Below are 12,016 nucleotides of genomic sequence, written 5' to 3' on the forward strand. Positions count from 1 at the left end.
CATGTGTGTGCTGCATGTAGACGGACAAGGCTGCGCAGACCCCGATGATGAGATGGAAGAATGGGCAGGAATTTGTCCGTCAGGTTTACACGCCGATTAGCGGGGCGAACGCACGTCTCCTGGAGCAAGCTGACAGATTGTCTAACACCACGCCGGAACCAGGACTTATCGAGGCACCGAAAATTCCATCTGGATCTTCAGTACGCATGTTTTGTGTCTAGACATGTTCTAGACACACATACAACAGACTCTACATTACTATAAATAATATTTCTCATTTTCTTCGCACTGAGCTTATACCTCACTGTTTTTATCTACTTTATATCCTTGTTGCGTTTTTATACACGCTTCTGCAATTGCTCTTTGATATTCTTAACCTTGGCTACCAATTTAATCATTACACACATTTTTATCTAGATGCTACTCTGTCAAAATTAACAGTACTAATCGACTTTAGTCTCAATCGAGGCATACTTTATTTCACTTAACCACTGATAATCGAAGGGATTGCTTCGAAGCAGATTATTTGGATCAATTCTATCTTCTCATTCTCTGTGCCTATCTATTTATCTGTATTATGTGTATCTAGCTACACCTGCTGTGCCTGTTAGCAAGTCTCATAATAGGAATTGTCTCGTGCTTTCAGACCGTGCCGCCCTTGGATTTTTCTTTCAACAAGGACTACGAGCCGGAATTCAAGTTCTACGACACGAATCTGTTAGAGGCCGTCAAAAGGAACGATAAAGACGTCCACAGCTTTTTCAGGCTGCTCGCGCTCTGTCACACGGTGATGCCCGAAGAGAAAAGTGGAAAATTGGAGTATCAGGCACAGTCACCGGACGAGGCGGCGCTGGTGTCGGCTGCAAGGAACTTTGGATTCGTTTTCAAGGAAAGATCACCGAACAGCATCACGATCGAGGTCATGGGAAAGCGCGAGGTCTACGAGCTTCTCTGTATCCTGGACTTCAACAACGTCCGAAAGCGGATGTCCGTCATCCTCAGGAGGGAAGGTCAGTTAAGGCTTTACTGTAAGGGCGCCGACAACGTCATCTACGAACGTCTTAAGAAAGGCAGCGAGGACATCAAAGCAAAGACACAGGAGCATCTCAACAAATTCGCCGGCGAAGGTCTGAGGACTCTGTGCCTCTCAGTCAGGGACTTGGATGAGAGTTTCTTCAACAACTGGAAGCAGCGTCACCAGGAGGCAGCACTGAGCCCAGATAATAGGGACGACAAGCTCGATGCTATTTATGAAGAAATTGAGAAAGGCATGACGCTACTTGGTGTCACCGCCATCGAGGACAAGCTGCAAGATGGCGTTCCTCAGACCATAGCCAATCTAGGCCTTGCTGGTATCAAGGTCTGGGTATTGACCGGAGACAAGCAAGGTAGACGACAAACGTTTCTCACTTTAATATCCAGTGCAATTCTTCTTTATGCATTATGCAGCTGCGCCGATCAAAGGTCGCAGCTGCTGCTGTTGAGCGAAACGTTTTTAAAGCTTATTTTTTAATGCTGTCTTTATATCTACAGAGACTGCAATCAATATTGGATATTCCTGCCAACTCTTGACGGACGATCTTACCGATGTATTCATTGTCGACGCCACTACCTACGACGGCGTCGAGACCCAACTCACTCGATATCTTGAGACTATTAAAACAGCTTCGAATCATCAGAACAGACCTACTCTCTCCATCGTCACATTCAGGTGGGATAAGGAAAGGTCAGGCAACCGAAAGAGACGGAGTACAATCTATAATCATTCTTATATTGCATTTCTAATTCTTATTGATTAACGCATTGATCAAAGGTTCTACCTATTTATATTGAATGTGGCACCATGTTTTATATGTAATGCTTTCTATCTGGACTCATGCCTAAGAGTATATACATTTTTGTATTATGTTAAAATCCTCCCTATGTGATCGTCCCTTTTTGTGTCAATCCGTTGAACCGGTTTGAAGGTGCCTCCATATCTTCTATACATGCAAATGTAATGAAGTCTGTTTTTTTTTAATACTCTTAGGTATCATCCCAAAAACTTGTTAAAGGTATATAACAATGAATAGTCTTGTGCTAGTATAGCGCTTATACTGTTGTATGTGCTATGACATTTGCCCCCCTGTAACCTTTGCTGATTATTCTGTACGATATCGTTTTTATAAAAAGAATTTATTGATTTTATATCACATCTTTTAAGCGTTCAGACAATATTCGAAGCTCTAAGGTATTGTAGAAAATAGTCTTGACTTGGGAGTACACTCCTGACATTCTCCGTTTTCTCAGTGACTAAGAATTATTACATAAACAGTAATACCAATTGACTTTGACAGCTGTCAATCTCCATTGGCACGTTTGAACTTAATGGATTTGTACAATTTTTGTATTACAATTGTATCACATTTAAAATGTCTTCTACGATTGGTCACTGTCTCTAATCATTATAGCGATTCTAGGATAAATAATGAATTAAAGTTTAAAACTGTAGATTAGACAGTTTAGCCTTGTTCTCATGCGCTGTCTCTATGTCACATAATATATCAAATTATACCTTATCAGGGAATGAATGAAAATCTTGAAACGATAATCTTAAATCAATTAATGACGATTACTATGCGATGCTTGATACTCACTCCTTCTCTTTCTGTCTGCTTATAATTAATCTTAATCGAATATTAATAACAACATAATTGTTATGTTGCTTATACTACGTTATTACCCCCTTCTCTTTTCTTTAATGAATATCAATAATACAGCGCACTCTGTGTCTTCCATAATATGGCCGTGCATCATTCGATATTCCAGTAGGCAAATTCCGAGTCTATCTAATTCAACGCAATTGATCATTATTAGTAATTATAATAATAAAGTAACGATTAGATTGGAAATTCAAAGACTCGCAGTCTGTCAATATTCGTCAAGTTCTTCCCAGTTTCAAGAAAGTACGAGAAACCCTTAGTATTTTCTTCCTTTAACGTTCTCACCAGGAGTCATAATGATTTTTACTTAAAATTGATGTTTCCCAAATGCAGCAGTGATACAGAGTACAATCCTAGCAGAGACGAGCCGGATGAACACGAGTTAGAGCAGATAACAGGTTTTGCTGTGGTCATCAATGGACATTCACTAGTTCACGCATTGCATCCGCAACTGGAACAACTATTTATGGATGTCTCTAGTCAATGTGAGTTTTTCTGGTAGTCACAGTAACATTAAAAAAATATAATTAATTTATTTCACTTTCAAATACAATTCCTGACTCATTTTTGTTCGCTTTCTTTTTATTGCAGGCAAATCCGTGATATGCTGTCGCGTGACGCCGTTACAAAAGGCAATGGTCGTTGAGATGATAAAAAAGAGTAAAGAAGCCGTGACATTGGCAATTGGTGATGGCGCTAATGACGTATCGATGATCAAGGCTGCCCACATTGGAGTAGGAATCAGTGGACAAGAGGGTCTACAGGCTGTTCTGGCCTCTGATTATTCGATAGGACAATTTAGGTTCCTAGAAAGGCTACTACTGGTCCATGGTAGATGGTCGTATTACAGAATGTGTAAATTCCTTAGATACTTTTTTTACAAGAACTTTGCCTTCACCCTCTGTCACATATGGTTCGCCTTCTTCTGTGGGTTCAGCGCGCAGGTGAGAATTATTGTTTTAATAATTATTATGTAGGATTCAAGCAATCGAGTATGATGCTTCGAAGGCGAATATGATCTCGTTTGCTCCTTCGTTCGAGTTACTAGAAATTCCGAAGTCGAGCTTCGATGAACTGTGTTTAAATCTTAATCTGACTCGTGATAATTTTTATTTATTTATACAACACCTCCAGATGTCTTGTAATTAACGATATGTTTTCTTTTAATCTTCGCAGACCGTCTTCGATCCGATGTACATCTCGGTCTACAATTTATTTTACACTTCACTGCCGGTCCTCGCAATTGGCATATTTGATCAGGATGTCAATGACAAGAACAGCTTGATGTATCCAAAGCTCTATACACCAGGTCATCAGAATTTACTTTTCAACAAAAAAGAATTCTGCTGGAGCGCTCTTCACGGTTTCTTTGCCAGCTGTGTATTGTTTTTGGTACCATACGGTAAATTTATTAAGATCATCATTCATGTGGGTGTTAGATTTTCTTTTCATTTGATTAACCTTCTTTTTTTCTTCTACATGCTTTGCCTAGGTACGTACAAGGACGGTGTTTCGCCAAAAGGCTATGTACTCTCGGATCATATGTTACTGGGCAGCGTAGTAGCAACGATATTAGTCATCGTGGTGACAGTTCAAATAGCCCTGGACACTTCCTACTGGACGATCTTCAATCACATAATGGTTTGGGGCTCTCTCATCTGGTATTTCATTTTGGATTACTTCTATAATTTTGTCATAGGCGGAAGTTACGCCGGAAGTCTAACAATGGTATGTTGCAAGCTCCAATCCAATTGAAGTAGAACAAAATTTTGATTGAAGACTAAAACTAAGACTTTGCTTTGGTGTATTCTTTCAGGCCATGTCCGAAGCCACCTTTTGGTTCACCACAGTGATCACATGTATAATCCTGGTGATACCAGTTCTCTCCTGGCGCTTCTTCTTCATCGACGTAAGACCCACTCTGTCAGACAGAGTGAGATTGAAACAGAGACTGGCCCAATTGCGCTCACGACAGAGCCAGGACATACTACGTACACCATCCACAAGGCGCACAAGACGCTCGTTACGATCCGGATACGCGTTCGCTCACCAGGAAGGTTTTGGAAGACTCATCACATCCGGAAAGATAATGCGGAAGCTGCCAAACGGCTCTGACTTTAAATTCGCCATGCCGTTCACGAACAACGTTTCGAAACAGGTGAATGTCGCTACGACGTCACCGAAGGAAAGCGCCTCAAGGAACACAAACACCCTGGATACCATAAATCTGTAAGTTCCTCATTGATAACTTGATACTTGATTCACAATCGTCAACAAGCGAAACCGGCTAACGAGTGCGCAGCATCACGACTAAAGCTACAACAACCCAATCAAGATTTCCCAACGCATACGTCACATGGCGTCAAGCCACTCCTCATCATCGAGTGACTGTTTGACCTTGCTCTCAAAATTGTCTCTCTTCACTCATCCTTCAATCTCGCTTTTTTTAATCTTTCGCGCAGGAGAATCCAATCGCGCTAGTTTATTTTGCACTTTGTACTTTTTATATGTCGTAACACCCACACGTTTGAGTTCATCCCTTTTTTCCTTTCCCTTCTTCTTTTTCTAAAATACTTTGCGCTACTGGTTAATGCGAACGAAGGACGAAGAAAGAGAAATAATACAAAGAGCGAGAGAGAGCACTCGCCAAAATCTCCCACGCAAAACTTGAAGGAATCTGATGTGAATATTTGCCATGTACCAATGGGATCTTTCGGTCATTTGTAATTGCTGATAACGAGATGAAGATTAAATATACCGAGGAGATAATACAGTGGCGACTCATAATATATATATATATATATATATATATATATATATATATATATATAAAATGGCCGACTATCGATTCGTCATAATAGTGTGTAACGGTGGTGAGGGGATTCGCAAATTTCATTGAAAGCCTATTCGAGATGTCAGGAATAATCTCAAACTCGTTCTCAAGTGGATCAGCAGGAATGAATGTGTTATATTGATTGATTGGTATGAGCATACACGTGTACAATAATTATAGGATGGCGTATAAGAAATATTTATTAACATCCAGTAAAACAGTATCGATTCACATATCTATAATATTATGGGTATTGAGTTTCAGCTTTTGTTATCATACAAATTTCTTTTCTTCAATATTCATTAGAAACAACCAGAACTGGAACCTGTGAAAAATTTCAAATTTAAATTACACCGTAATACTTGGGAATATTTCAGATTTTTTTTTGGTTTGTTATCTACCGTCAAAACTAATTTTTGTAATTCGTGATGAAACATGCACTAGACACTCATACGCATTTTTCCATGCAGTTCTGTCTCTTAGGTCAAACTTGATTGCCCAACTATTTTTCCTCTTTACTTTTCTATGCCAAAGACGGTATTATTGAAATTCGAAATTTCGAGTATTATACGATTTTTATATTTTTATTAACGGGGAATGTCTGCGATTCGATTGCTGAGTCCAGCTCGAGAGAACGAGATGAGATCGAAGAGGAAGATTCGAGTATAAGTTCGTCATCTTATCTGACAACATAGAGAGACAATAGGAGCCGATAATTATGCCGGCCAATATGCAAGCGAGTTGTCCAGTAAGTGACGTACGTGATGACCTCTAAATATCCTAACATGTATTATACATTGATAAACTATGAGAATGAGCATTGTAAAGATTATTTACATGAGGAAAAAAATTACTATTGTACGATTAACGATAATAGTTACATTGATAATTGCCTTTATAAAACATTAACACAACAAACAATTAATAATACTTGTACCATAGTATTGATTGTACATATTTTAAAGAGATATATATTATATTATATTAAATGTTAAGTATACATTTTTTAAAAGAAAGTAATATATAGGTAGAACAATCTAAAGTACGACAAAAAAAATAATAGCTACATTATATTATATATAAATACATAAACGTATACATATGTATATATATATAAATATAATTGCGGATAATGTTTGCCTTGAACTGACTACTGAATATAATATATTAAACGTATATAAAAGAGAAAGGAAGAAGGAAATGAAAGCAACAGCAACAACAGTAGTAACGATAAAAATGATATGTATTTCTACTTTTAATATTACAACAACTACAAGAAATTGGAAAAAAAAAAGAAGCTTAATGATAGATAGTCTGCATTGGGGATGAAAAGTGTGTTCGCACTTCAATCAATCAAATCTTTTTCATTTCGCCTGACATTTGCCTTTTCTTTGTCACTTAAATTTTCTTTCATTTCTAATCTGTGTCGCTGCCTAATCGTCGTTCTAGCAAAGAAAAATTTCATGTCAGAGCTGGTTACAGTTTTCGGATCAACCGCAAAGTCCTTTCTACTGATACAATTTTTGAGCTATGCGCGAATCCACGTGGATAGTCCTCGGCACAAGACTAATTAATATTACTATTAGCTCTATCACTATTAAAATACTATTAACTATTATTATTATTATCGCTACTAGTACTGTTATGCTACATGCGAGTCGCGAGTACCCATTCACTCAAATTGTTCTTCCTCTACTCAAGTAATAAAAAGAAGCGAATTTTTGAGTACGAGGCGAAATATAATTATTATAATTGATGTTTTAATTAAGATGCGATTTCGTTCGTAATCTCATTGCTGCACAATAATTAGTATTCGTTATGCGTTCACTTGATGTAAATTTAAATTTCGCCAAACACGATATTATTTGATGAAAGGTCGAATCGCACGTGGCCGAGGAGCTCTTTGCAGATCCGCGCATACCTTTTTTTTTTCACTTATAATTTTTGTCACAATCAGTTTGACGACTTTGTCCATTGATGACGTTACAAGCAAAATTTGGATTGTCTCTTGGTTGAGAGGACGGACCTTTGTTTTTCTTATCTCTCTTGATTTTCCTAATTCTTAATTGTAATACACGTTGCGTTATCGAGACAAGAGTACTGATCGTAGTTAGTCATTAACAGGTGATTGGCGAGTAATACATTGTGAGAACAATAATAAACATCATTAGCCGTTATCTCGCGTGATTAGAATTGGGCAGAATGTCATGAAACCAAAAAAAGAAAAGAACCTACTGGGTGTTCTTGTCTTTTTGCGCTTTTGTAAAAGAATGCCATTCGCATAAATTTTCTAGTTTTTCTTGTATCCTTCTCTCTCTTGCTTTATTATTTGTATACATTGTCCGTTCTTCTTTGTTAATGTTCTTGTATGACGAGAGGGTACGATTTGTGAATGGCGTTAATGCAAAGAATTTAAATCAACGATGAAGATGAGCATGTACGAATGAATGAGAGAATACGAAAAGCGCGTACGTAGACACATAGTAAGGAAAATGCACAGCCTACATATATTTTTACGGTAAACTGGTTTATAGACAATTTATTTTGTAATATTATTTGCTGTAATTAATTACGGTTTCGAGTATGTGATCTAATTAGTTGTACTGTAACAAGGAGAAATCATCCTGTGTCGGATCTTTCGTTCGGCGACACGCGAAGCCCGTCGTTGCGAGACAAATATGATTATTATTTACAGCCATAAGTAACTATCGTATTTCGCATAAAGAGAAGCGACGGGAGGGATAAAATAATAAAAAATGATAAAGTAATAAAATACTAAAAGAAGAAATTGACTTTGCCAAGACTCTTTCCGTCTGATCACGCGAATCCTCATAAAATGGGTCATCGCAAAGTCTCGTGGATATTTCGCTTTTATTTATCCTTACTTATTTCTCGTTCCTTATTTTAATTTTAACGTCACAAAAGATGCTTACGAATATTTTATTTTATTTTTCTGTCCGCAAATCACGTGTCGCTCTGCGTTGGTCGGCTCAAGTTTTGGCAAAGTCGAAATTAGGACTCGAGTTACCGACTGTAAATTATTGAAGTATTAAAGTGGTGAATGATAAAAAATGTTATGTAAAAATAATCATACCGACGATTGGATAAACTATTTAAGCTACGTTCCTTTAATTATCAAAATGCTTCATTTGCAAATTTAAATTGTGAATAAAGTGAATTCACACATGGCAACACACACGTACACGTAATATACGGCGCGGTGACACATATATGTACACACACGTGGAAGGGGTGGACAGTTAAAATATATTAAAAGGAAAAGACAAAAAATTAATTGCTGTCCACCACCGAAGCAACAGCGATTGCGTATCGACCATTGCTTTTTAAATATTTAGTTCAAAAGTATTATATTTGCAAGATAACTTTTTTGAGCTTCAAGCCAGTATTAATTTACACCGTTTCTAATTCAGCGATAATGCGGTGTACGACACTATGCGGATGGTTACTTGACGGACTTCTCTCTATAATCGATGACTTATATCGTGAGTGCAAAAAAGGAAAAGAATGATAGAAAAACATTGCGCAGGTAAACTATATGTAAAGCGAATTTATAATGAGCAAAGAAAGAATACGAAGAAGCAAAGAAATAATAAACTGTCGAGTGTATGTTCCATTGATGATTGGTGAACAAACAAGGAAAAGGAGAAAAAATGTTAAATTATGAAAATTCGCGAATTTGAGCATTTTTATGCGATGTTGGCTTTTCAAGTGATTCTCTGTGTGACACGGCTTATAGAGAAGAAGAAAAAGAACAAAAATAAGGCTGCCTTGGTATATGAGCCCTTTACGATTAGATTTTTCTTTTTTTTTTTTAAATCTTTTCCTTTTCCTTTATTATAAGTATTATTTTTACTTCCCAGACAAATGTTGTGAACGTTACATTTCCTTTTTTTTTCATTTAACTTTTTTTTTGAGACTTTATATTCCATTTAGATGTTTTATGCCAAAGGAAGAAAAGTAATGTGTTTATGTAATAAGAAAAATGGTGGAAAGAGAGAAAATGCCGAATGCTTTGTTAATGCTTTCTTAACGTTAATGTCGTCGCGTCACTGCATGACGACCGTTCGTATTGTCGTCATCGTCGTCGTCGGTCTATTGCGATCAAGTATTTTTCACAATGGGGCCATGCAGTGAAGACCGTGAAAGAGAAATCAATGTTGTTGAAATAAAAGGAAAATGTTCCTTATGCAAATGCACACGAGGATGAGAAAAAGAACATTAATAAACAATGTATGAATAACGTGTCTTGCTTGATATAAATGGCGTACTATTGGCACAGAATCTATCATACAATGCATACTGTTCCTTCCATAAACTTATTCTATTTTAAACTTGATCCATATTATGTTCACTCTCTTAACATAAGTTTCGGAAATTTAAGATTGTTTACAGTGGTGAACGAAACCTATCCAAGTTTAAAGACTTTATTGGCAAGGTAAGATCGAATTCTTTGAATTGAACTTTAATAAGGTTTTATGAAAAATGTAAATTTTATTTATTAGATCACAATACAATTTACAGGGGAATGAATCCACCTATTGTTCAACTGTATAACAATGATTATAGAGACCACAAGTAATTTATATTTAGAATTGTAATCTTTTTGCAAGAGACGCACCATCCATGGATTCCAATAATTTTCTCTTGAGACTAGGCTTCTCTTCGGGTTGTCTTTTTACAGTAGTTGGTAATGGTAACCTGGGTCCAGGAGTTGGTGCTGGCTTATTGGAGAAGTATGGCATCTGAAGGGCTTGATCGCATGTACATCTTTGTAAGGGGTTTATATTTAATAGACTGGCTATCAAGTCAAGTAGATCATCTCCAGCTGCTGTGAATATATGCTTCAAGGGTGTTCCTGGGAATGGCTTGAACTGGATAAAATCTGTCAGATCGGTCATGCCTGGCCAGGTTTCCTCAGTTGGTGTACCCAATGTTTGAAATATCCTAGTGAGCTGATCCAGATCAGATTCACCAGGTAAAAAAGGCACTCGAAGAAGTAGTTCTGCCAATATACATCCGACTGCCCACATATCTATACCAGTACCGTATAATCTTGCACCATATAGTAGTTCAGGAGCTCGGTACCATCTTGTTACCACGTGATGAGTATTTATTCTGTTAGGTGATCCAAAGAATTTAGCTAATCCAAAATCGCCAATCTTTAATACACCTTCTTCGTTAACTAAGAGATTATTAGGTTTCAAATCTCTGTGTAAGATCCAGTTAAAATGAAGATAATCGAGTCCTTGCAGAGTTTGTACCATATATGCCTTTATATTTGCTGGTGTTAGTACTATATTGTTGTCTTTTATGATCACTTCCAAATCTGTATCCATAAAATCAAAGACTAGGGACACATTTGACTTATGACCAAAAACATCTGAAAATAGGCATTATAAAATAAATTTTAGATTCCAAAGTACTTTAGATAACATGTGTCGAATTTATAATTGGCTATGTCAAGCACATACCTAACAATCCAATAATATTTTCATGCTTTAATTCTTGTAATAATTTTATTTCTCTAAGTGCTGTCCTGTTAATGCCATCTCTAGCTTCAGCTCGGCTTCCCACTTTGATCTACAAAAAAAAGAATATAAATAAATATACATGTACGATTACACTCCAATAATTGCAAACCTTTTTCACAGCAACAATTTTATCTGTTTCTGTATCCTTGGCTTTGTAAACTGTAGCAAACTATAATAAAGTATTTTAATATCAAGAAAAGTAACGCTACAACCATGTATAATATACTATATCGATGCTTCACCTGTCCTTCCCCAAGAAAATCAATTTTCTCATATCTTCGTAATTTTTCTGCCATTATTATAATTGTTGATTATGTCACCTTTAATGACGTGGAATGCAAAAAATCTTTCGTTAGACATATAAAACACAATATTCGTGTATAGTTGGAGACGTATAAACTGTCAACAAAAATCTGAAGGCACATAAACTAACAATATCTCTTTCAATAAATATGGGAATTATATAATTGAGTAACCACTACTTTTACAAGTTACTTAGTAGTCACTAAAGCGCTTCAAATCATTATTCTTTGTTATAGTAAATCTGTTTAACAGTTTAGAAATGGACAACCGGCAGAACTGAACAGAACCTCAATGTTTCAAAACCACGGACGTAAGAGTACCCTGGATGCTGAGCAGCAAAGTAAAAATTAAGGAACTGAGTGTACTAAAAGGCAGAAGGCGGGAATATGAATCATTTCTTTATAACTTTTCTATATAGGAGCTGCATTCCGAGCTAGTGACAGTACACGCTATGCAGTGGCTACGCTACCACGTTTTGGAAAGGGTGCTACCCGGGGCGATAAGACAAGAGAGGAAGAATATGTTACAAGATTCCGAAAGCAAAAGTCAAAGCAGTCTAATTCATATTTGTATAACTACTCGTCATAGTAAAAAACGCCAAATACGTTCCTATCCAAATTTTCATT

General features: G+C 36.8%; 2 protein-coding genes across 7 annotated transcripts in view; one reads left to right on the forward strand and one right to left on the reverse strand.

Moving 5' to 3' along the window:
* LOC107268270 (phospholipid-transporting ATPase ID) overlaps positions 1 to 5,488 on the forward strand; it is a 28,685-nt gene extending 23,197 nt beyond the window's left edge. For 4 of the 6 annotated variants that reach the window (XM_025085593.1, XM_015740894.2, XM_015740891.2 and 1 more), the window contains 8 exons: positions 21 to 200; positions 647 to 1,388; positions 1,534 to 1,726; positions 3,036 to 3,187; positions 3,294 to 3,646; positions 3,879 to 4,104; positions 4,195 to 4,430; positions 4,519 to 5,488. In XM_025085593.1, the coding sequence (XP_024941361.1) occupies positions 21 to 200; positions 647 to 1,388; positions 1,534 to 1,726; positions 3,036 to 3,187; positions 3,294 to 3,646; positions 3,879 to 4,104; positions 4,195 to 4,430; positions 4,519 to 4,935 (2,499 nt within the window). In that variant the 3' untranslated portion in view covers positions 4,936 to 5,488. The remainder of the gene's footprint in view (positions 1 to 20; positions 201 to 646; positions 1,389 to 1,533; positions 1,727 to 3,035; positions 3,188 to 3,293; positions 3,647 to 3,878; positions 4,105 to 4,194; positions 4,431 to 4,518) is intronic. The other 2 variants (XM_015740889.2, XM_025085591.1) reach the window with 2 other exon arrangements.
* A 4,539-nt stretch (positions 5,489 to 10,027) lies between these two features.
* LOC107268272 (cyclin-dependent kinase 7) lies at positions 10,028 to 11,687 on the reverse strand. Its single transcript, XM_015740897.2, has 4 exons — positions 11,330 to 11,687; positions 11,197 to 11,256; positions 11,028 to 11,136; positions 10,028 to 10,936 (listed from the first exon to the last, which is right to left on the reverse strand). The coding sequence occupies exons 1-4, from the start codon at positions 11,381 to 11,383 to the stop codon at positions 10,143 to 10,145; spliced, it is 1,017 nt and encodes a 338-aa protein (XP_015596383.1). The 5' UTR covers positions 11,384 to 11,687; the 3' UTR covers positions 10,028 to 10,142.
* Positions 11,688 to 12,016: the final 329 nt, after the last annotated feature.

Source organism: Cephus cinctus, unplaced genomic scaffold (genome assembly GCF_000341935.2).
Source record: "Cephus cinctus unplaced genomic scaffold, Ccin1 Ccin1_scaffold0508, whole genome shotgun sequence".
Lineage (NCBI taxonomy): Eukaryota > Metazoa > Arthropoda > Insecta > Hymenoptera > Cephidae > Cephus > Cephus cinctus.